Source organism: Phyllobates terribilis, unplaced genomic scaffold (genome assembly GCF_046119375.1).
Source record: "Phyllobates terribilis strain yellow unplaced genomic scaffold, ASM4611937v1 Scaffold_2__4_contigs__length_985480577, whole genome shotgun sequence".
Taxonomy (NCBI): Eukaryota; Metazoa; Chordata; class Amphibia; order Anura; family Dendrobatidae; genus Phyllobates; species Phyllobates terribilis.
Window position 1 is genome coordinate 382506587 of NW_027362762.1, and position 26505 is coordinate 382533091.

The 26505-nt window shown below is 40.5% G+C and overlaps 2 protein-coding genes across 4 annotated transcripts in view; one reads left to right on the forward strand and one right to left on the reverse strand.

Annotated features, from left to right (window-relative positions):
• Positions 1-23075, forward strand: part of LOC141211277 (pinopsin-like) — a 320801-nt gene extending 297726 nt beyond the window's left edge. For both annotated transcript variants that reach the window (XM_073664808.1, XM_073664809.1), the window contains one exon: positions 17112-23075. In XM_073664808.1, the coding sequence (XP_073520909.1) occupies positions 17112-17357 (246 nt within the window). In that variant the 3' untranslated portion in view covers positions 17358-23075. The remainder of the gene's footprint in view (positions 1-17111) is intronic.
• ST6GAL2 (ST6 beta-galactoside alpha-2,6-sialyltransferase 2) overlaps positions 1704-26505 on the reverse strand; it is a 170261-nt gene continuing 145459 nt past the window's right edge. For both annotated transcript variants that reach the window (XM_073664805.1, XM_073664806.1), the window contains one exon: positions 1704-4258. In XM_073664805.1, coding sequence (XP_073520906.1) covers positions 3996-4258 — 263 coding nt within the window. In that variant the 3' untranslated portion in view covers positions 1704-3995. The remainder of the gene's footprint in view (positions 4259-26505) is intronic.

Here is a 26505-nt window from a genome sequence, read left to right on the forward strand (position 1 = left end):
TGGTCGTGGAACCAGTGGTACTGCCATTTCACCAAAGTCTCCCAGGAACTGCTTTTCAGAACACCTTTTGACAGGAAAAAAAGTTCAACATGACAACATGAGGCCGCATGTTGCTTCTGCTACTGTGCGCAGCCTGCATGGCCTAATTGTGTTGCCATCGTCTGTAGCATCTCCAGACTTGTCTCCCATTAAGCACATCTGGGACATCATTGGTTGGTAATTGCAAAGTGAGCCATCAGAAGCAAATCTTGATTTGTGGCCACAAGTGCATTCAGCGTGCAGAACATATATCAGACAACCATTAATAACCTCATGTATAGTATGAGTATAGGTATGAGATGTTCATACTTGATACTAAATATATTGATGTTTTTAAAATGTTGTTTCCATTTTTTGAACATTTGCATATTATTAACATGTCTATCTATCCCGTGACTTCCATAATTTTAAGTTTTTTTCCTTCTTGATGTTGCAATTTCATTTTTGAGGAGTTTATTTTTTTTTACAGCATATCCTAAATACAAGCAGGTTCCTACGTCCCAATGTATGTCTTCTGTATATTGTCCAACCCAGGCATCCTTTTCTTTCCATGGCAAGTAGTACAAATCCATAATATATTACCAGTAGGCTGTTATTATCTGTCCATGCAGTATGTAACAGATCATACTGCAAGAAATAAAAAGAAAAAAGGTTTTAATAACTCACATGCCATGTGCAAATGAGCTGCCAAGAGTCTACAGGGTGTTACTGAAACCCAGAAGTGTCCTGATTTATCTTCAAATTTAAATCATCCCTTCTTCGAGTTCTTCTCCTTCAAGTTTAAATCCTCTGTCGAAGAATGCTGCATTCTCCCAGTGAATGTTCCATAAAAACCCATTTTGTTTTGGCTTTATATTTTACACTGTACAATATGATCTGGTTCCAATTGCTCCTAAAATTCTGATTCATGTACTGTGCTTAATATACAGATTGTATTAAATTGTTTTCCATTTATAAGCCTCAAATGGTCACAACAATATATTGCATATTGAATTTGTTTTTTATGCTCTAGTGTTCAGGTAAACACTAGAGAAAATGAAGGATTGATGAAAACAATATTCCCGTCATATCATTTTATAGCATATCACTAAAATTGCTACTATCTTGAGAACAAAGTGTCAAAGTTCCTTTGGTCTGGTCTTTCTTCTGCACAGAGATACTGCCAGTCAACAATGAAAAAATAACACTTGGCAGAGAAAAACTTTGAAGGGTTGCCTTGTAGTTGAGGTTCCTACCAGCAAATCCTCCATGGTCCATTGACATCCTGTTTCTTGGGCACTCCTGCAGGCAATGAATGTAGTGGTGGAACACATATCCAATCACCATTCCATTAAAATGGAGCACTTCGGAGAACTTGAGATCTTGTTCTCCGGGTCGGTGGAGGTCTCAGCATGAGAACCAGCAGCAATCAGCGAGTTATCATATATCTTGCGGATAGGTGATAACCAGCTAATCTTGGAGGACAATGTTTTTAAAGTAAATATGAATTATTTTTAGGCAGACATGCAACGATAAATTGACCCAACTCAGAGCTCAATAAAAAAGAATCAAACTGTTTATTTACAAGAAATATTCTATACATTGTGCATACATAAAAATGTACAAAACCAAAATAGAAAAAGTGTTCAAATGTGTACAAACATTGTTCAAAAATTATGTTCCTTGAAAACATTTTACATTTTATCAGATGGACGTTAAGCCAGAGAGTAAAAAAAAAAAAACTTTACTAAAAGACCATCAAAGCTATAAAAATTAGTCTGATTCCTAATTGAAAACACTAAGAATACAAAAAGATCAGGTAAAATTTATGAGTGATCCTGCAACTCAGGCTGAAAGAATACAATAAATTTATTTGATGAGGATTTTGTAATAATCCATTACATCATGTGAAAAGAAGTACAGAAAAACAGCAATTCCCGACCAGCCACCCACGTGTATCGACAATCTCTGGAGAGCTAGATCTCCAACTGAGCAAATTCACCAGCAAGATTACTGTACAAGAAAATAATCCAAATCTAGACTGTGATCCTGCTTCAGTGGAGCATGTATGGTCTTCTCATGGTGTTCTTAATGTTACATGTCAACTTTCCATAATGGATACTTGTCATATGCTCAATGAATCGCTCACTTGTGGACCGATACTTAAAGTATAAGTGCAAGGAATCACCCACTTCACAACCATTCACATAGTTAACCTATATTAGTGCTTGGCAAATCCCAGGTAAAGTGCAACCTGAGGACTGGCGACGAATAATAGTATACATTTTGTGGGTGCACAGTGTACTGCTGCCGCATTTTGCGGGTTAGGCAGATGTAATACTTAGAATTTAATTCTACTGTACAATATCTTAGCACCAAATAAGTGCCACATATATTAATACCTCTGTATAAAGCTGTGCCCATGTGGTCACTTGGATCAAGTAGTAACTTACACTGAACTACTTCTTAACAATTCCCTAGATCATATTTGTCATTACTACCCCTCACCCTTTAAATCTTCTAAATCGTTTGAACATAAATACAGTAAAGAGGAGTCTCCTAAATACTGAAGTCTCCCATTACACATACTATACTTCTTCCTATCTATCACACTATACTCTAACATGCGATCTTTGCAAAGCAACAGTCTTGCTATTTACTATGCGTTTGGCCCTAGTTCCCGGCAACCTACAGTTGATTTAACAGTGTTAGTTCAGAATCGTGAGCATGAGTTTTAGCAGCAGAACAAGACAGACACTTTAATACAGATTAGTGTTGAGCGAGTGTGCTCGTTTAACCCTTTAAATGAGCATGCTCGGGTGCTTGCCGAGTATTTTCGGTGTGCTCAGAATCTATGTTTGAGCCGCCGCAGCTGCATCTGTCACGGCTGTTAGACAGCTGCGACACATGCAGGGATTGCCTAACAAACAAGCAATCCCAGGATGTGTCACTGCTTTCTAACAGCCGCGATACATGCAGCCGGGGCAGCTCAACCGTAGATGCCGAGCACGCCGAAAACACTCGGCGAGCACCCGAGCATGCTCATTTAAAGGATTAAACGAGCACGCTCGCTCAACACTAATACGGATGTCTAACAGTGTACAAATAAGCAAAGAGAAAAAAAACAAATCACATTTCTAATTGGTTCATGTGCAAAATAACAATGTAACGGAAGGAGGAGTGGACTAAAAAGTCGTCTCTTTGTGTATGGACACATCTCATTGGCATTCCATGAGCCTATCTTTTTATAAACACTATGGTTACATATTTTAGTGGTATTTTCTGATTACCAAAACCATGATAAACAGTATCAAGAGTCTTCCATCCAATTACTGGCTCACATCTACCTTTCTAAACAAGCATTTTCTGCCTCCTATATGCCCTATTTATATAGATGGCCCAAGAGACAAATACCTTATTAACACTTAATGTAATATTCCTGTCTGGGACAACATGTTGGAATGGATTTCGTAATGGTAACCATACAGTACATCATTTGTAATGAGCATGTGTCCATCCAACCTTCTTTAGTTACATGAAATATATCTACTGCTTTGAATAGCCACGCAGACGGTTTAATCAATATCTCGGCTCTAGCACATCAAGGTCACACATTCGGGAAAATGTGTGGATGTATTTATAAATCCACATGAAAGCTTACAGTTCCTTAATTACATAGTAACAATATGGCACATTATGGATCGAGGGGAGCAGCTCCATCAGGTCCACATTAGAATATTGATTTCCCCTTCTAACTAGCACACAATTACCACTTTCACCGTTCATAGCCGAGTTCATCTTGCTCTGAAGAAGTAGTAATAAATACTCATTGGCTAGACAGATTCCTAAGCCCACCAACCAATAACTTTAAAGACCAATTCCCTTCAATGGTCTAAGCAATATCTCTTTCAAGTATTGTTGATCTAACAACAGTAGCAAATTATTGCACATCATTTCCAAAGGCAATCAATGCATTCTTATGTAATGTGTTCATTTATGGGACAATGCAGTGTACTGAAGCCTGGCAGAGTGACTTTTCCTTTTCGGAGAAGATTGTCTTCTGTCCCTTGGTTAATCCTTTGTATGAGCATTTTCTCATAGAGGAGCGGATGGTATGCACCCAATGTACATGCGGCGTCATAATATTGCTCATGGTAGTGGCACAGATCGGTCTGTCGGTATGAAGGGATATATTCATATACGTCCACTTTCTCACACAGGGACATCATAATGAGAATACCTAACAAATACAAGCACAGAAAAAAGCATATCAGAAACATCGGTTTAATAGAGAAGGAAATATGTGAACTTTCATCTTATTTTCCATCAAGTTTCATTCAGCCTATTACACAAGTGTAAGATCTAGATAAATGTTTGAAGCAAATGTGTTTATCAAATTGGAAAAAAAAGAATCTTCTGGTCAGCCTCTTGCATATTTTACAGAACCAGAGTGTGGTCATTATTTATGATTATTTATTAAATAATTTATTAAACAATCATAGTGGTATTGGTTGTTGGGGTCTCCATCTATCCCAAGAATGAAGGTCTAAGTCTCTCTCATTTGCCTCAATAGAAAATAATAAAAAAGTATATAGAGAATGGTGACCATTATTCTTGGGATCACTTAGGTCCCAGTGGTAAGACTCCCATTGATCATATTTTTATAATACATTTAAAGGGACTCTGTCAGCAGTTTTTGCCATTTAATCTGAGAGCAGCATGATGTAGGGGCAGAGAGCCAGATTTCTGCTATTTATCACTTAACGGACTGATTGGTGCAGTTTTGATAGAATCCTTGTTTTCTCTGCTGTAGATGTAGCAGTTCTCAATGCTGATCTGTGTATAATCCAACCCACATCACTGATTGGCAGCTTCCTGTGTACACTGTACATTGTGAGTAAAATGCTACTCAGTGGTGGGGCGGGGTTACATAGATTATCTGTAAATCCTTGCATGCAACACCTAGTCCTGCAGTGATAATCTCCTGCTGATAAAACACTGACTCAGTATTGAAACTACAGCAATCTGCTAAGAAAGTGACACATCCCTCAACTTAGACTCTCTGCCCCTACCTTATGCTCTCAGATTAAATAGCAAAATTACCTTTAATTGACATAACAGTAAATGGGAATACTTAAAATAGTAAATGATTTTTACAAAACAGCAACCTATTATCAAAGCTTTGGTTATAAACCACTGCCAGGACGCTATAGGGCTTATAATTAAAAATGTAAAATTTAAAAAAAATCTCAAAAAACAATTCCTGAATTGCTGTTTTTTGTTTATTCTGCCTCCCCAAAAATCAGAATAGAAAGTGATCAAAAAATGTTATGTGCCCAACAATGGTACTTATAAAACGTCTCCTCGTCCTGCAAAAAACAAACCCTCAAATATGGCAGATGGAAACACTGTGGATGCCGTCTGGCCTATGATCCTGCGGTGTCGGTCTTTTTAAGTGTGCATAAAAGTACGGTCAGCCACAGTTTTGGGCATTTCTGAAAAGAAGGTCAGAGATCAGACAAAATCCAGAGTAAATCTGCTCCCTAATTATAGTGAATGGATCCCTCGGGGGTTTCATCTGAATCACGTCATTCAGAGATTTAGATGGAAACCCCGATGTAAGTGCTCAGAATAGAGCGCAGGATAAATGTGATCCAAAATGTTATGTAAAATGTTCCCAATAAAAGCTTCAACTCAATTCACAAAAAAAAGCAAGTCCCCGACCACGTTACTGGTAGCATGAAGGCTCTGGAAAAGTGAAATGGCTCCCCTCAAAAGAAATTCAGTGAATTCTGCTCTCCAAAATCCCAATGCCCCCCTCCCTTCTGAGCCCCACAGTGTGCCTAAACCACATTTAGCATCCACATGTTTGGCATTTCTGTAGCAATCAGAACCCGCTTAATTTACGGGGTGCATGTTTTATTGAGCTGGGTATAATGTATGGGCACTACAATGTTACTGGACACTACAATGTACTGGGCATTACAATGTACGGGCACTACACTGGCAGATTTGCAATTTTCCCTCAGCAACATCCACTGCTGCTTCATTCTGCAAAACACCCATTGACTCAAATCATCACATACCCTGTAGATAAATTCCCAGAGGGGTGTAATTTCCAACATGGAGTCTCTTGAGGGGGGATTGTGCTCTTCTAGTACTTAAGGGCTCTGTAGATGGAGTCCGCAAACTATTCTAGGAAAATATGTGCTGCAGGAGGAAAATAGCGCTCTGTCCCTCCAGAATCTTGCCGTGTGGCTAAGCAGTACTGTACAGACACATATGGGGTATTTCCACATTCAGCAAAAATTGACAAATTTTGGTGCCATTTTTACCCATTTCCCCATGTGAAAATGTAAAATCTGGGGCTAAAACCTAATTTTTGTAGTAAAAATTTAATTATTTTTTCTTCACTACCCAATGGTATAAAATTCTGTGAAGCACATGTGGTGTCAAAATGCTCACTGCACCTTTAAATTAATTCCTTGTGGGTTGTAGTTTGTAAAATGGGGTCACTTATGGGGGTTCTTCTGTACTGGCACCTCAAGGGCTCCACCAATGTGACATGGCACCGTCAAACCATTCCAACAAAATCTGAACTCCAACATGGCGCTTCTTCCCTTCTGAGCTTTGCACTGACAAACCCAGGAAAAATTGTGTAACAAATTGTACAGTTCATTTTCTCCTATTATCCTTTTTGAAAATTAAAAACTTGGGGCCAAAGCAACATGTTAGTGGAAAAAATTGTAATTTTTTATTTACTCAGCCCAATGTTATACAATTCTGTGAATCGCCTGAAGGTTAAAAATGCTTATTACACCCCTAGATGAATTCCTCAAGAGGTGTAGTTTTTAAAATTGGGTCACTTGTGGGGGTTTCTGCTGTTATGGCAATCCAGGGGCTCTTCAAATGTGACAAGGCATCCGCAATCTATTCCAGCCAAAATTGAGCTCCAGATGTCAGATGTTGGCGCTCCTTCTCTTCTAAGCCCTGCCATGTGCCCAAACAGTAGTTTTCTACTACATATGGAATATCGGCGTACTCAGGAGAGATTGCACAACAAATTGTACTGTCCATTTTGTCCTGTTACTCTTCTGAAACTGAAAAATTTTGGGCAAAAATCAACATTTTTGAGGGAAAAAGTAAAATTTTAATTTTTTCTTTACAAGTTGCTTTATTTCCTGTGAAGCATTTGAAGAGTTAATAAACATATTGAATGTAATTTTGAGCACTTTGAGGGGTGCAGTTTTTAAAACAGTGTCATTTGGGGTATTTTCTGCCATATAGGCTCCTAAAAGTCACTTCAAATGTGATGTGGTCCCTAGAAAAATTGGTTTTGTTAATTTTATTGGAAAATTGAGAAATTGCTGATCAACTTTTCACCCTTCAAACTTCCAAACAAAAAAAATGTTTTAAAAATGATGCTGATGCAAATTAGACATCTGGTAAATGTTATTTATTAACTATTTTGTGTGATAAAACTATCTGGTTTAAGGGCTTAAAAATGAAAAGTTTGAAAATTGCGAAATGTTCACCAAAATTCTGATATTTTCACAAATAAATACAAAAATATATTGGCTTAAATTTACCACTATCATAAAGTACAAAGTGTTGTGAAAAAAACAATCTCAGAATCAGTGGGATTCGTTGAAGTGTTCCAGAATTATTACCACATACAGTTAGGTCCATATATATTTGGACAGAGACAACATTTTTCTAATTTTGGTTCTAGACATTACCACAATGAATTTTAAACAAAACAATTCAGATGCAGTTGAAGTTCAGACTTTCAGCTTTCATTTGAGGGTATCCACATTAAAATTGGATGAAGGGTTTAGGAGTTTCAGCTCCTTAACATGTGCCACCCTGTTTTTAAAGGGACCAAAAGTAATTGGACAGATTAAATAATTGTAAATAAAATGTTCATTTCTAGTACTTGGTTGAAAACCCTTTGTTGGCAATGACTGCCTGAAGTCTTGAACTCATGGACATCACCAGACGCTGTGTTTCCTCCTTTTTGATGCTCTGCCAGGCCTTCACTGCGGTGGTTTTCAGTCGCTGTTTGTTTGTGGGCCTTTCTGTCTGAAGTTTAGTCTTTAACAAGTGAAATGCAAGGTTAATTGGGTTGAGATCAGGTGACTGACTTGGCCATTCAAGAATATTCCATTTCGTTGCTTTAATAGACTCCTGGGTTGCTTTGGCTTTATGTTTTGGGTCATTGTCCATCTGTAGTATGAAACGACGACCAATCAGTTTGGCTGCATTTGGCTGGATCTGAGCACACAGTATGGCTCTGAATACATCAGAATTCATTCGGCTGCTTCTGTCCTGTGTCACATCATCAATAAACACTAGTGACCCAGTGCCACTGGCAGCCATGCATGCCCAAGCCATCACACTGCCTCCGCCGTGTTTTACAGATGATGTGGTATGCTTTGGATCATGAGCTGTACCACGCCTTCGCCATACTTTTCCCTTTCCATCATTCTGGTAGAGGTTGATCTTGGTTTCATCTGTCCAAAGAATGTTCTTCCAGAACTGTGCTGGCTTTTTTAGATGTTTTTTAGCAAAGTCCAGTCTAGCCTTTTTATTCTTGATGCTTATGAGTGGCTTGCACCGTGCAGTGAACCCTCTGTATTTACTTTCATGCAGTCTTCTCTTTATGGTAAATTTGGATATTGATACGCCTACCTCCTAGAGAGTGTTGTTCACTTGGTTGGCTGTTGTGAAGGGATTTCTCTTCACCATGGAGATTATTCGGCAATCATCCACTACTATTGTCTTCCGTGGGCGCCCAGGTCTTTTTGCATTGATGAGTTCACCAGTGCTTTCTTTCTTTCTCAGGATGTACCAGACTGTAGATTTTGCCACTCCTAATATTGTAGCAATTTCTCGGATGGGTTTTTTCTGTTTTTGCAGCTTAAGGATGGCTTGTTTCACCTGCATGGATAGCTCCTTTGACCGCATGTTTACTTCACAGCAAAACCTTCCAAATGCAAGCACCACACCTCAAATCAACTCCAGGCCTTTTATCTGCTTAATTGAGAATGACATAACGAAGGGATTGCCCACACCTGTCCATGAAATAGCCTTGGAGTCAATTGTCCAATTACTTTAGGTCCCTTTAAAAACAGGGTGGCACATGTTAAGGAGCTGAAACTCCTAAACCCTTCATCCAATTTTAATGTGGATACCCTCAAATGAAAGCTGAAAGTCTGAACTTCAACTGCATCTGAATTGTTTTGTTTAAAATTCATTGTGGCAATGTCTAGAGCCAAAATTAGAAAAATGTTGTCTCTGTCCAAATATATATGCACCTAACTGTAAATTGACACTGGTCAAAATTGTAAAATTTGGCCCAGTCAGGAAGGTGAAAACAGGCTTGGTGTGAAGGGGTTAAAAACAAGCACAACTAAACAAAGCACAAAAATAGTCAAATGCAATACTGAATCGGGCCCATGGTGTGTTTGTTGCTTGGATCCATGGACAGACATTAGTCTGCAGTCTACCTATGTGAATAAAACAGGATATTTTTAATCAATAGCATATGCAAGTTGCTTCAATTTATAGATGCCTTGTAACAAGAGGCATCAATAGCACTAGATCTGGGGAATAGGAGACTTCTTGCTCAGTACCTTGGATCTCTAGGAAATGCCACCTTGAACTGTATCGGCATCAGTATGATGCTTATATAGTTTGATTCTGTGGTAAAGCAGGAAACAACGTTCTCCCTGTCTGTCATGAATGCTACAGGCTACTGCAGGCACAGCCAGCACAATGACATTGCTGGCCCACTCTGGAGTGTAGGGCAGAAGAGAACTGGATGTGGATAAGATCCTCAGATCAGGTGAGTATCAATTTTACTTTATTATTTTTGTTGGGGGCACTTGGGGGGAGCATAGGTACTTGACTGTTAATTCTGGGGTGCTTATTACTGAAGTGGGCACTCTGGGGGGTATTATGACTTGAGGGGCACTATAGACGCATTATGACTGAAATGGGCACTCTGTGGGGCATTACCTAAAAAGGGATACTGTGGTGGGCATTATCATCACAGAAGGTACTCTTGGGGGGAGCATTAGTACTGAAGGGGCATTCTGGTGGGGGTGGCATTATTACTAACGATTTTTTAATAGACGTGTGTTAACTTAGCATAAAGGACACAATTGAAAGGGACTCTGTCAGCATAGAATGACTATTTAAACCAAGTACAGGCTTTCGTTGCATCATGGAGGAGCCAACCATTTAATTGCTTGTTTCCACATGCTTGTTTTCAATCTATATCTGCCTTTCTCTGGCTCTATGAAGCCAGTGCTGTCAATCAGAAGAAGAAAAGGTGGGGAGGACGGCATGTGAAGATATAGGGAAAACAAGCAGGTGTGAAGGTGTATTTAAATGTTTGGCCACGCCATGATGCATACCTGCCAGTCATTTTGTGCTGACAGATTCTCTTTAATAGAAAACTATTGTGGAATCTTAGAGCTTAATGACTGTATTATGTCTTTGTAGCTTTCATTATGTGCAGTGTAAGAATATTCAGATTAGCTACATTTGATGGAATTTAGTACAAATTAGGTGTCTTTACTTTATGCCTCTAATTGGCTCATAAACACCTTAAGGCTGCGTGCCCACGTTGCATATTACAAGCGTATATGCTGCGGAATTTCCGCAGCGTAAACGCTTGTAAAACGCATGTATATCCGCACCCCATGGTCCCCAATGGCATTCCGCAATGTCAATGCCCATGCTGCGGATTTTTCCGCAGCGTATATGCTGCGGTCAAAAATCCGCAGCATGTTCATTAATTTTGCGTTTCCGCATGCGGAATCAATGTGCGGTTGGTACCCAAGTCTGGAGGAGAGGAGACTCTCATCCAGACCTGGGTACCAAAGAACCTGTAAAAAAAAGAATAAAATAAAGTTTATACTTATCTTCTGATGTTTTCCCTCCGTCGCGCTGTTGTGTCAAGGACCTGCCACGTCATTGAGTCATGTGACCCATCACATGACTCAATGACGTTACCGCAGGTCCTGCACACAACAGCGTGAGCAGCTCAAGACTCCGGACGGGGCAGAGAATGCATCAGAAGGTGAGTATAAACTTTATTTTTTTATTTTTTACCATTCTGATTCTTTTTTTTTAACTATTACTTGGTCACACTATATAAATCCATGCCGGTTGCATGGATTTATATAGTGTGAACAAGTTGTCAAGCACTTTTCCAAGTGATGCTTAAATCACTTGGAGAAGTGCTTGATAACCCGCATGCGGAAATGCATGCAAATACGCCTCTCAAACGCTTCTACCTGGCGGGAAAACCGCATGTAAAGTCCGCATGCGATTTTCCCGCCAGGGAGAAGCGTAAAAAATATGCGTCAGTTCCGCAACGTGGGCACATAGCCTAAGGCCTCATTCAAATGTTTGTGATTTTTCTTGTACGTAAAAACACGGATCGTTATTCAGAATGGTTTTGGATCTGAGTTTCATCAGTGATTGGTCACTGTGTCACTTTCTACCATCAGTGTTTCATGAGCCCACTGACAGGAGGCTCAGCATTAGCGCTGGCTGTCAGTCAATGCCAGGGGCATGGTTACAGCCACCGCTCTCTATGCATAGAGTAGTGACTGAAACCATGCCGGCGCCAGTTCTGTGACTGAAAGAGTGAGCCTGCCTGGTGGAATTAAGTTCATTTCCTCCTTGCAGTGGGGCTCTCAGTTCGGGCGCTGGATAATGTCAGAACGCTATTCACTTGCAGATTAACCCTATATCTGCAGGCTAATAACTTTATTTTACATGACAGGTTCCCTTTAACCCATAAATAAGATCCCTAGATGTGGAAGTTTTCCCACTGCCCTAATACCCATCAGGTCAGGGACCACTTCCAACTGAAATAATGATGTCCAGTAACAGGGAAAATGACTGCTGCAGCCAGTCACTATTTGTAGTGGTTTACTACTGTAACCAGTGACACATCCCTGTGACTGGAAGGAGCCTGAAAGGATATCCAACAGTGATGTAAAATGAGAATTGGGAGTTTTTAAGATAAATATGGCTTTTTATAACCGAGCGCTAGCATTTTCAAAATCAAATAACTTCCTCGACAACCCCTTCAACTCCCTTTTTGGCTCAATGTCATTGTCTCTTGACTACACAGTAGAGTCCATCTCATTAACACTTACATTTTCATTTAAGATGTGATAATTAATACAAACATTGAGGGAAGTTTAACTTATGTACATATGAATATCAGAATATCGTGATTACCAAATGCATACCAGACAAAGACATGATGTATTTGTGATATTGTTATGAACATAAAGATCCATAAACAACAGCTATCCTGCTTGTTGACAGCTACCATGTATCAAAAATAAATTGTTCTCTCCATTGTAAAAAAGAAAACTAGAAAAATTAATGAACGATTATAACAAAGTTATATGGTTAATGTTGGCTGACAATGGCTTTCCCAGGAAAAATCATAAATTGAAGGAAACAACCTGCTCAAAGCATTAGTAATGCTAAGTCAGTTGCAATATAATAGTATAATGCTGACAGTATGGATGATATGACTAAGTTATGTTAAAGATTGTAGTACCAGTGCATCAATATATTTAGTCATGTGCATTAATGATAGATAGATAGATAGATAGATAGATAGATAGATAGATAGATAGATAGATAGATAGATAGATAGATAGATAGAGAGTTGGACTGGCCCACCGTAGGAACAGAAGATCTTCTGGTGGGCCCTAGCCTCTCCTTCAGTGACATCCATAGCAGAACACTTTACATCTGCTATGGTCCTGAATGGCATTGGGCTCCTCCACCCAGATTTTGCTTTTCAAGGGTATCTGCAATGGTGGAAGAAAGAGATAATGACTTCTTCCTCTGCCATTTAACCATTGTGTCTGTAACTAGGAGCAGATGAGCCTCAGACCACATGCTACAGAGACCGGAACAGCATGGGATCGCGGCTTGATGGGTAGCTTTTTTATTATTTTGTAAGGCATTACTTATAGAGGCTGTGGAGTCCTCATATAGTTTATAGGGGAGCTGTGGGAGCCTCATGCTGTAAGTAGGGGAGCTGTAGGGATGCCATACTGCATAAAGTGAAGCTGCGGGGCCTATCATACCGTATACAGGGGAGCTGTGACGGCCTCATGTAGCTTATATGGAGCTTTGTGTGCCCTATACTATATATATGAAGGCCATTATACGCTATATAGGGGGCTGAGAGGGCATCATACTGTAATTAGGGAGCTGTGGGTGCCCCATAATTAATATAGGGAGCCAGGGTCCAAGATACTGTATTTAGAGGAGCTAAGAGGCCATCATACTGTGAATAGGCAGCTGTCTGGGCCTCGTAATTTGTATAGGGGGGTACAGAGGCCTCATTCTGTATATATTGAGCTGTGCCGCTATATTACTTTGTATAGGTAGTTGTGGGGGCCATCATACTGTGTACAAAAGGGGTACACACTGTTTATAGAGGGTGCTAAGAGATCATTATACTGTGTATAGGGAGCTGTTGAGGGCCTCAAAATGTGTATAGAGGGCCAGAACATTGTGTATAAGAGGATGTGTGTCCATCATACTGTGAATACGTGAGCTATGGGCCACCATAATGTGTATAGTGAGCTGTAAGGACCTCATGTGTATAAGGGGCTGTGGGGGCCATCATACTGTAGATAAGGGGCTGTAGGACTATCATACTGTATACAGGGTGTTGTGGTGGCCTCATGCTGTGTATAGTGACTGTGGGGACCTCAAACTGTGTATAGCAGACTGGGAGCCAATATACTGTGTAGAGATGGCTATGGGGACATCATACTGTGTTGTTGAGGCATCCATCTTTGCTCCGGTGACTCTGGGGTCATCAAACTATGCTTGTGTGGGAAAATTCACTGTGACGGCATCATTCTGTATGTGGGAGGGACATTTTTGAGGGCATCATACTCACAGGGAGCAATGAGAGTGGTATCGTAGTATGTGAAAACATTACGTAGCTTCAGTAGGGGCACAATTACTGCATACGTTCCGCAACGTGTCCCTTATATAAAATGTGGGAGGTATGACCTTTTGTGACTGTATCGATGCACCATGCCCTCACCTACTCTGCAAAACATTTTTTTTTCCTTTTAGGATGGTTTTTGGAGGCAATTAGGACTTTTGATATAGGGCCCCATGATTTCTGATTATGCCCCAGGTGCAAATGTGAATATGTGAATGTGTATATTAGATTTTTTCTATATTTGTCCGTTTACTAATTGGGAAAATATGAATTGAAAGTAACCCCACACTTAAGGGAATCTATCAATATGTTCAACCTTCCTAAGCCCTCTATATGGGCATGTATATCATAGAAAGTTGAATAAAATGTTATGTCGATATCTGCAATCCAATGTCTTATTCAAGAGAAATTCTTGGTTTTTGTAATATGTAAATTAGCTGTTAACATCTATGGGCCGGACACAGATCTCTCTGAGGATCTGCCTCCAGAGCTTATTTTAATTAAAAGGGGGAGTTACCAGTGTGAAATATGTAGAGTAAGAGAGTAGACTGTTAGTCATTACATGTCTCACACTGGTGACGCCGCCTTTCATGTAAAATAAGTATAAGCAAGGGAGAACTATGTCCGGCCCATAGATCTTACCAGCTCATTTTTGTAACATCCCTGGCGGCGTGCTGGCATGGCTTACCACCTCCCACCATGCAAGACCGCCATCTTACCTATCAATCCAGGCTGCACACTTTGCTCCAGTACCTGCTGTGCCTCTTGTCTGATTGCTTAGGGCGGCGGCACGGCTACTGCCTGATTCTTATAGTTACTGTGTGCACACTCCTAATGCCTCCCCAGCCTATTGCTGTGAGTCACTGGATACTTAAACCCCCTCCACCCAGTAGGGGGTACCTGAGCAACACTTTCCTTCAGTGTATTCCTTGCAACTGAGTTGCCAGGTCCTGTCCTGTATCTAGTCTGTTTACGCCACCCTGGGGGCTGTATACCCAGACCTGTTACCTGTATCTTTGACTTCTAGTCTGTTCCGCCACCCTGGAGGCTGTATACCCGGGCCTGTATCTGTGACTTCTAGTCTGTTTCCGCCACCCTGGGGGCTGAGTTCCCAGGCTAGTTCCTGTAACTTGTTCCTGGTTCAGTTCCTGTCTGAACTGTGTCCTAGCCCGTTACCTGTTTGTCTCTATGTCCGAACCTTCCCTTTTCCTGCAGTGTCTGAACCTGCACCTAACTCCAACTCGTTGTCTCTGTACTTCTGTTTGTGAGTTTTGTGTTCACTCGCTACTTCATTGTCAGTACTTTGTGTGTATCTGGTTCTGCTTGTCCTGTTTCCCTGCCTCCGTATCTACCTCCTGTGTTCTAACTATCTTCCTGTGTTTTCCAGTCTGTTCCATGTGAACAGAGCCCTGTCCTGTCTGCCTACACCTTCTGCTCTGTTCTGCTCTGCTTGTTCACCGCACCTGCGGTTTCGCTCTGCTCTGCTTGTTCACCACACCTGCGGTTTTGCTCTGCTCTGCTTGTTCACCGCACCTGCGGTTTCGCTCTGCTCTGCTTGTTCACCGCACCTGCGGTTTCGCTCTGCTTGTTCACCGCACCTGCGGTTTCGCTCTGCTTGTTCACCGCATCTGCGGTTTTACTCTGCTCTGCTTGTTCACCGCATCTGCGGTTTCGCTCTGCACTGCTTGTTCACCGCATCTGCGGTTTCACTCTACTCTGCTTGTTCACCGCGTCTGCGGTTTCGCTCTGCTCTGCTTGTCCACCGCACCTGCAGTTTCACGCTGCTCTATCCCTCTTGTCCTCCGCGCCTGCGGTTCTGCTCTGCTAGTCCACCGCACCCCCGGCCCTGTTCCTGTATCCCAGTCTGTACTGCTCCCTATCCAGCCTGCGTTCATACCTGCCAGTCTGCATACCAGCCGTGCCCGCCAGCACCCGCCTGTCTGCATACCAGCCGTGCCTGCTAGTACCCGCCTGTCTGCATACCAGCCGTGCCTGCTAGTACCCGCCTGTCTGCATACCAGCCGTGCCTGCCAGTATTCACCTGTCTGCCTACCAGGAGTGCCTGCTAGTACCCGCCTGTGTGCATACCAGCCGTGCCTGCCAGTACCCACCTGTCTATATGCCAGTCTAACCTGCCTGTTCCTGCATTCCCCAGTGTGGGTCAACAGCTGTGACCGGGGTCTGACCTGGAGTAGCACCTGGTCCCTCTGCTCGGTTCCTCCCTGGTTCACGGAGTCGACTGAGCCGCCGTGCGACCTTGGTCGGACCGGGTTGATACTTAGTTACGCCCCTCCAGGCACTCCTCGGTTCATGGTCCAGTGGGATCACTAACCACGCTCACGCCAGTCAGTCCGGGCGCGAGCGTAACAATTTTCATATTAAGAAAAATGTGGATAATTCTGGAATGAAATATTGGATCGCAGATATCGAGTGTTAATTTTATTAAACTTTCTATGATGTGCATGCCATATAGATGGCTTTGGAGGATTGATCCTACTGACAGATTCACTTTAATTTCATGTCCCTAAACTTCCACTATCACATTAGATCTATCTAACTATATAGCCATCCAGAGGGTAGCCATCTAGTTGATGTAGCCTCGCTCCATACAAGTGTATGGAGCGAGGCAACGCCCACTGGACGTGCTCTGGCCGGAAGTATGCATATCGTACACATTACAACCGTTCCCGGTTCAGAAGCCGTCAAATCCTTGCAGTGCACAGTGCGTGACTGGGGGGATTCATAAGTCTGCAGTCCCACAGAGTGACTGCAGACTTATCAATTTAGACCAGACAACCCCTTTAACATTCAGAGATGCAGGAAGAGAAGCTAGCTCGCATGTGGCCACAAGTATGCAAATTGCATAATCACATGATGACCGATAGAACCCGCAAGCAGGCAATACCGTAAGATACAGTGCTTGACGAAAATTAGTCCTGGTCCAAAAAAACCTTTTAATGAAAATGCATTGGTTTGTATACATGAAAGGTGGGTACATGGAATCTAGCCCTTGGTGGGCTCAATGTCCCCTAATCTGAATGTGGCTATGTATGTTAACATTATTCTATTCTTCTCCTTCTAGTTTTACAAATGCTTCCTGTTACTCTTTAACTGTCACCCGTCATCGCCGATTGATGGGAAATCCTTATGCCAATCAAACCTAACTATTATTCAGCTCAACCAAAGACACAACAGCAGTGTTGCCCCTAAGGAAACAATCATCCCCGGAAGCGCCGAGAACAATCCATGCATATCAAGTCAAGAGAAAGAAACATGTGACTTCAACCAACGCATCTCAAAGCAAAATGAAGACAATTCTTTTATGTGAATTCCTTTTAAGTATTTCTTAATATGTTTATCAATGAAGTCAATTTCATATGAACCAAAGAAATGAAGGTCATGTAAGATTTGCTATGAGGGAACTGAAAGCATGTCAATACCCATTAGGGATAATATTGCCATGAGTTATACGGTATGTATAGCATGTAGGCTGGTATATAAAACCATGAGTATGATATATACACAAATAACTGACAGAATCTGAGGCAGATGAAAGAGTTTGATACCCATTGATCAAGTCCTTTCATGAAAACATTTGCATATCATCAAGACAATGAGACTTTATTATGCAAGACAGGTGTACTTTGTAAGGTTTAGGTACAAAGACTTGTGTGTATAATCTATAGATTTATTTCTCATGTCATAAAAAGCATCTAAGCAAATGTGATGTTGCATGATTAACACTGTTGTTCTTGGGTAATGATTTAAGACCTTTCTAAGAAGGGTTTTTGTCTCAAATGTTAGGGGACCTGTCATCAAAGTTTGGGCATTAAAAGACAGCCATGATGTAGTCGTACTCATAAATAGGACTTATTTTGTAGATGTACAGTACTGCACATATGTCCAACTTCTCCATTCTAGTAATCACAGATATTAGAAGTATTAGAAATGGTTCATGCCGTTGTTAATTGTCATTTGGGTGGTGCTGCAGCATCATCGAATAGTTATGGCCTCCCTGTTGTTAGCATCTACTCCCTCTTAATTGACATTTTGCTCAACAGAGCTAGAGCTGACTTCACACACCTGATAGGACATCAACCAAGAAAGACTAGGTGAGCCAACAGCAAGAAGACCATGACTAAGTCCCTGCTGTGGCACCGCCCAGATGACTATTGAGAGTGATGTAAGGCGGTTTTAGGACTTCAATTTTTCACTCCCAGTAATAACGTTAATTTCAACATGGGGGCAACTACCAACCTATTTATGAGCTCTACTTCCCAACTTTGATAACAGGTTCCATGAAAGGGAAGTCTGTAATACAAAATGACTGTACAAATCAGGCACAGCACCATGTATGGCACATAGCCCAAATAAAAATTAGACCCTTATTGTCAAAACCGCTGCTCTATTTGCCAGAAATCATTCTTTATTCAAATATGATAATGAGGTGCTTGGTGCACTCTTGTCATGGCCAGGCGCATCAGTGAACCTTCCCACCTACTTGTTTTGCATCGATCTTCACCCCCTTTTCCTTGATTACAGGAGCCAGAGAAGGATGAAGACTGAAGGTGCACTGAACTTCTCGGCGTCACATATCTAACATATCTGAATAAAGAACAATTTCTGGTTACTGCAGAAACCGGTGTGGGCAAAAAACTTAGGATTCTTAATAGGGCTATGTCCCCTAAGAGGTGCTTGGTTTGAACAGTCATTTTGTGCTGACAGACTCCCTTTAATCTAATAAAACATCTATATTTATGACCTAAGTTTTAGTAGCCAAAACATTCTGTTATGATTAAATGTGGATTGTTTTCTAATGGTGTTGGATGTTGATGCTGGTGTGTATCTAATAAGTCAACTGTATTTTTTCCTCCACTTTCATATGGTCCACAATATAATGCAGTGCTCACACGTCAGTATTTCATCAGTATTTGTAAGCCAAAGAAAAAAAACGCTCCAATACACAGAACAGGAGTGAATCTTTAATCTATACATTTTGTCTGTAGTTTCTGTTCCTGATTTTGGTTTACAAATACTGATGAAACACTGACTTACCAAAAAGCTGACACGTGAATAAAGCCTTAGTGATACGTCTGTGTTGTACATACTGACACGGAGCCTGGTTTTGGCTCCCACTCCTGAGAAAAAATACTGACAGAATACTGACCAAATACTGATAGTGGGGCCGTGGCCTTAATCTGAGCCACGGATCAAAACTGCACGTTCAAGTCTATGGGTCTCTGAGAAACTTGGACTCTGGTAAGAGAAACCTCCATCAGTATTTTTGTTGTATACAAAAAAAACTAATGTAAAGCCTCACACCTTCGATATTTCCATGTATGAAAAAACGGACCGATGATTCTGATCGATTCTGATCACAATGTGGTCCGAATGTCATCCGATTTTCTTGTACGTGGAGAAATAAAAAAAAAATTCTGCACCGTCTCCATTCTGACAGTCGGTGAAAACCGGGTCGCACTCAGATGTTATCCGAGTGTGGTCTGATGTTTTCAGAGATCCATTTACTCAGGTCGGCTCAAAATCGTACATGTCTCCAAGATTTTCATGAGGAAATGTGAATGGCCCTACAGACTATGACAGGTTCGAGTCCGATCTGTGAGTACTATAGATAGCACTCGTAAGTGAAAATCGGACGTCCTTACATTCATAGTAATAACTGACACACTGACCAAAAACGGATGAAAGTCTCATCCAAAACACTAATGAAAAGCTGTTTTTTTCACATATGAGAAGAAAATGGACATCTGAATTTGTCCTCGGGCATCAAACAATGATTTGCAAGAAAATTCTGTCACAGGTTACCTGTACCAATTTAGGCAACAAGGCAGAAAATTTGCTGTGGGTTGGCAAATATTTCCATAGACTCTGAATTAAAAAACTGTATTGTTAGGATTGCCTTTCTAATAACTGCCATTAGTAGCTGTCACCCAAGATACTGTATGTACCACTACATAAGACCACCATAAATATTAAAATAATTGACATAATACACAGCTGAGAGCCTTCTATCTCCAGGTAGATATTTTTCTTGGTTTGAAAGGCTCATTAAGGGCTTGTTTACATGGCGGTATTTTATGATCAAAGTTACACCTGGATTATCTTGTTCAACTGTGGGCTTCCTGAGACCCTCAGTCAAGCTGCGAACTCCAACCATAACACGGACCAGAAAATACGGCCACTATAGAGTAGAGTGAATAAGCTCTAAACAGAAGCCGTGTATCACCACACACACGTTACTATAAAGATTATGTATGTTTCATTTACCGTAAATACATTTTAGCATAATACTTTAAAGCAGTTGCTTTTTTGCTCAACCATTTTTTGCTGTTTGAGTGACTATTTTTTATGGTGAATATTTTATAGATAACAGAGAGTTATTTGTAGTTGTTAGTTAGTTGTAGTTGTCCTGTTCCCACTAATGTCCGCTGTTTGTTCCCTTACTGTTACCAAGCTGTAGATTAGTCCTAAGCCTAAAGAACATGAGATACCCATCTCTGTATGCAGACGAAGGGCATTCACATAATAATTGTAATGGTGCATGTGATTTTATATATTTTACATATTATTTGATGTTTTTCTAAATGATTTTACTCTAAGCTCCTTTAAATATGGGCTATATAAAAGTATGGGAACAACAAACTAGAAGGTAAAAGAGCAATCTGTAAACAGATGGCATAGGAGCCAAGCATCGTCTCATTTACTGCACTGCTGATCTGCAGGAGATAGCCTGGAAATAGCTCTAAAATACTGCAGAGAGGAAGATTGTGCAGAGAGGATAGCGGGAGCTCTATCAGCAGGTAACATATGGCAGCTTGGTTCATTTCATGCACAGTAGACAAATAGGCCATGTACGATTATTTTTTCATGTCCTTCTACGGAATGTTACAGCACAAATTGGAGCATTTTACTTGTTGACTGTGATGTGTAATGTGGAATGAATAGTATTGTAAATGGCATGAATATGATATGCAATTCACAATGGCAAATCTAAAAACGGTTACATTCTCATGTACACCATAGATGTAATTTAAACAGTGTTATATATGTGAATTTTTATGGACTTTACTGTAAAATGCCAGAATGTGAACACCTAAGCAAAAAATTTGAAACCTTTGTGTAGTGGAAATGTGTATTTTTCTTCTTTTGCTTAATATGCACAATCTTTAGATATAAACTACATTCAAAAAAGTAGTGGGAAACTTTCATATCATACCTAAAGAATTTTTTTTATCACTTCACATTTTAAATCCATATGCATTGATAAGCCATTGATTTCCCTAAGCAGCTGAAACAGCTTCCACTCTTCTGGGATGACTTTCTACAAGATTTTGGTGTCTGCAGGAATTTTTGTCAATTCACCCATTTGTGAGGTCAGACACTGATGTTGGACTAGGGGGACTGGATTGAAATCTCTGTTCTACTTCATCACAGAGGTGTTAGAAGGGAAGGGTTTGAGGTCATAGCTCAAGGGTTCTTTTACAGCAAACTCACCCAACCATGCGTTTATGAACCCTGCTTTGTCAACTAGGGCATAGTCATGCCGGAAAAGAAAAGGGTCTTCTCCAAACAGTTTCCACGAGTTGGAAGTGTACAAAATGTCATTTTACACTGATGCATTAAGATTTAGCTTAACTAGAACAAAGGGGCCGAGGCCAATCCCTGAAATATTACCCCCTAGCATCACCCATCCTCCACCAAATTTTACAGTTGACACAATGCAGTCAGTAAGGTAATGTTCTCCTGACAGTCACCAAGCAGAGAATCGTCCATCAGACTACCAGATAGAGAACAGTGATTTGTCACTTCATAGTCCAGTGTGGGCATGCTTTATATCACTCCATCTGGTGATTGACATTGTGCTTGGTAATGTAAGGCTTGCATGCAGTTGCCTAGCCATGGAAACCCATGCTATGAAGCTCCTGGTGCAGTTTTTGTGCTGATGTTACTGCTAAAAGAGATTAAGAATTTTGCAGTAATTGAGTCAGCAGAGCATTGGTAACTTTTGCCCACTATGCGCCTCAACACTAAGTGATCTAGCTCCACAACTTTAGGTGGCTGTAGCAATGCCACCCTATTACAGAACCACACTCCAATTCAGACTGCTCTTGAGAATGACACATTATTTCACAAATGTTTGTAAAGGCAGACTAAATGGCTATGTGCTTGAAATGATACACATGTGACAATTGGACTGCAACGTGGCTGCAACATAGGTATGGTGTATCTAAACTAAGTTGGAAATCACTTGGGGACCTCAAGAACTGAAGGTGTGCTGCAATGACTCTGATAGAAAGCTTTTGTTATCAATTATTAGAGGTCCAAAGGGCTTTGTAATTTACATTGTAAATGGTGAACATTGGACATAATTTCATAAAACATCACAGTAAAAGACAATGTCTTACCAACACCAGGTCAGATTACCAATGCACTGCAGGATGCAGCAAGCCTCCATGATAAAGGCGGGGGCAGCACATGTGCAAAATACTGATGGAGGCAGCCACTCACTAACCTACCAACTGCGTGACCGCATACGTGCAAATGGAATACTTACAGTCACGTGCCCACTGCTCCCAGCGCCGAAGAGGATTCACAAGTCTGCAATCACATAGAGTGACTGCAAATTTGTAGCCTTAGGCCAGACAACCCCTTTAATATGAGGCCTTATGATCCTTTGTACAATCAGAGCACAGGGGTAGGAAGTGTTTTTACAGGCAGAGAAGCTCTTATTATAAGCAGCATCAGACTTCCAGTGTGTAAGGCTATGTTCCCACGATGAATATTTGGTGAGTTTTTGATGTTGCAGATTTTCTGCAGCATTTCTACATCTATTATGTAAGTTAGGTTACTTGCATGTTGTTCATTGCGTTTTTGAGTGCATTTTGTAACATGTTCATTTCACACTGCAGTTTTTGTCATGTCATGTTTTATATAAAGCTACTTTGATTTTGATACTTCCTGCTATTTAGCTTTGAAAAAAAGTTATTGATACAGTCGTGTGCAGGATAAAATGACATGTTGTGGATTTCAAACATGCACCACAGCTCAGTTTAAGCAGCATAAAAAAGCGCAGTGACATGAGATTTTTATAAATGTAATCCACTTTGCTGGAACTGTAAAACGCAGCATTTTTTTCTCAGAAAAAATACATGGTTTCAAAAACTCATTGTGGGAACTTAGGAGATTTTCCCCATTAGCTTGTATTAATAGAAGAATAATTGATGAATGATTTAATAACATGACAGAACATTTGGAGTAATTCTTATACTTCAATCATAAATATATGTAGTTTTAAGATAAAAATGCTTTTCTTATACTTTCATAAAGGCTAAAAGGGAATCTGTCAGCAGGTTTTTGCTATGTAATATGAGTGCAGCATGATGTAGGTATAACGGTAACCGGATTGGAAGTGTTAATGCGCTCTCTGCAATTATGGCACGAGTTATAGTAGATAAAATTGCAGGTTTAATGTTGACGTGTTTCAGAGTCTATCAACTCCTTACTCAGGACAACCATAAAAAAATAGTCTATTTTTGTATGGTTGTCCTGCGGAAGGAGTCGGTGGACTCCGAAATGCGTCAACATTAATAGCCTATTTTTGTATTGTTGTTCTGAGGAAGGAGTTGGTGGACTCCGAAATGCGTCAACATTAATAGCCTATTTTTGTATTGTTGTTCTGAGGAAGGAGTTGGTGGACTCCGAAATGCGTCAACATTAATAGCCTATTTTTGTATTGTTGTTCTGAGGAAGGAGTTGGTGGACTCCGAAATGCGTCAAAATTAATAGCCTATTTTTGTATGGTTGTCCTGAGGAAGGAGTCGGTAGACTCTGAAATGCGTCGACATTAAACCTGCAATTTTATCTACTATAACTCGTGTTATAATTCCAGAGAGCGCAGGAACACTTCCAATCTGGTTACCGTTATTGATATTTTATGGAAGCTGCTGCATCTGGTCTTTAGGCTCTTTAAGTGATATGTCTTACACAACCTTACAAGGTGAGCGGTTTTATCTTTATTCATCATACTTTTAACCTGGATAAGAACCTATTGCGCTCTTGCATTTCTTTACAGCATGATGTAGGGACAGAGAGCCTGATTCCAGGGATGTGTCACTTACTGGTCTGCTTGGTGCTTTCTCTGCTGTAGATGTAGCAGTGGTCAGAATGCTGATCTGTGCATAACCCGCCCACACCCTATGATTGGCAGCTTCTTGTGTACACTGTATACACATTTAAGGACTCTTCTACAAAATGAATAAAATGAATGCATGTGCAAAAAAGCGGCAACATTCAAAAATGTACAAAAAAAAATAAAATTGAATTATTCACCTTGGAGTAAAATCCTTGAAATAAATCTCTATTTTATTCTACTACAAGTGCTACCATTTTTATGCAAATTACTGGAAGGACACTCTTTAAAGTACCGTATATAGCCTCTTTTCTATTCATTAGTGCTCATTAGTGTACTTACACTAGATTATTTGTGATAAGATACACTTAGGACATGGAGCAAGATCATCTTGGTATAAACTATATAACCTCTAAATAAAGTGCAGAGGGGGTTTGGTGGGGATAAATCCCATTTTGTAGTGTAGATGTATCCAAGTGTGGCCCCTTGAATGTGGATCTCAGGTTGTCAGCAACTTCAGTTACTATTATACACTAATAAGGAACATTCCAGATTACTGTGGCTCTTCTGTAACAACTGCACATTAAAAAAAAATGTTACCTTGACTTATGTAACAAAGGCCGGCATGAAGTTGTGCAGGATGAAAATACTATTAATTATTCTACGTAAATCTTCACCTAGGCATACACTCTTTTCAATCCAGAGAAAATAATTAATGCATTTATAAATACTACTGTATTATATTACTTGCCATAGAAAGAGTTTTCGTAAGAATATTTGTAAAATGATGATCACAATATGGAGTAATGACAGTTGCGTGAGACCTTGTGTTAGGGATGTGTACAGTGTGGATGTCGGGTATGATAAGTGACACATGCATAGTTGGTTTTTACCTTTAATAACAATATTTGTTTTTATATACTGCCAACATATTCCGCAGCGCTTTACATACATTATCATCACTGTCCCTATTGGGGCTCACAATCTTCATTCCCTATCAGTATGTCTTTGGAGTGGGGGAGGAAACTGGAGAACCCGGAGGAAACCCACGCAAACACGGTGAGAACATACAAACTCCTTGCAGATGTTGTCCTCGGTGGGATTTGAACCCAGTATAACCAAATAAAAAATTGACTGTAATAATAAAAACGTAGCAAATTACTGTTCTCTGTTTTCTCTTTACCAGGAATATGATTATATATGAACTGTTTATTCTTAGAATTTCTATACTACTATCCATACAAATTCAGGTACAACAGAGTAATGTATCGGAGTTCGGACATTCACCTCAGCAGGTGGATCTATTAGAATGCTACACTTACTAACTGGGGTCATCACATTTAACCGCTGTAACCTGTAGTTGGGTAAGGCTTACAGGCACTGTTCTCCTGTTTACAGTATGGCTTCCACTCTTCTCCCCTTCCGAGCTGCCTCGGGTAGAGTCACAGTCTAGCAGCTTGTTACAGATTTTATCATTTCAAACATTTCTTAAATTTGAGGAACTGATGTAACTCTAGTTATCACACCTTCAGTAGAGACAAGTACACATCTCCACAAGTAGACAATTTGCAGCTCTCCGCATTCAATGGTTACGATGGCGTACATTTTACCAGGCACCTAAGATTGTTGAAATCTGACCTGAATACAAACTAATGGATTCGGAGCTTAAAGGGAGCCTGTCAGAGTGGCTAGGGCAACATGAAATAGTGACGGACTACCAGCTACACTCAATTATGTCTTAATGAGAAGTGCTGCTCAGGCTTTTCGGAGCAAACATCATTTTAAAAATGTGCCGTGAGCAGGCAGACGTGTCCCTGTTTGTGCAGAGTTTGAGACCAATCGACAAATCTTAGCTGGGAAAGGAGAAGCCGGAGGAAAACTGCTCACAGCCTAATTCTTGGAACCTGGCAAAACATATTTTAACAAATGTAAGTGATTTCACTGTTTCATGCTGCTAGTGGTTAGGGCTGCATATACCTGCTGAAAGTTTACACTTACAGTAATCTACATACACTGTCAGGTGGGCACCGTTACACTGATTAAAATGATACCTTGGTTGATGAAATCTGTGCTGCAGTTGTTGTGTAATCTTTACTTTCAGTTTGGAGATAATGATATGCCCGTGCTTCGGGGTGGCCTGTGGGGGGGGCGCTCTATCTGGTGTTCTGCTTACATATTCATCTGTATACTCTTATGACAGCTCACTGATCCTTCACTGACCTGCCTATTTAACCTAGCCCAGCACTACAAGATGCAATATGTAAAATAGGAGGCAGGTCAGTGAAGGCACAGTGAGCTGACATAAGAGCATACTGATGAATATATAAGC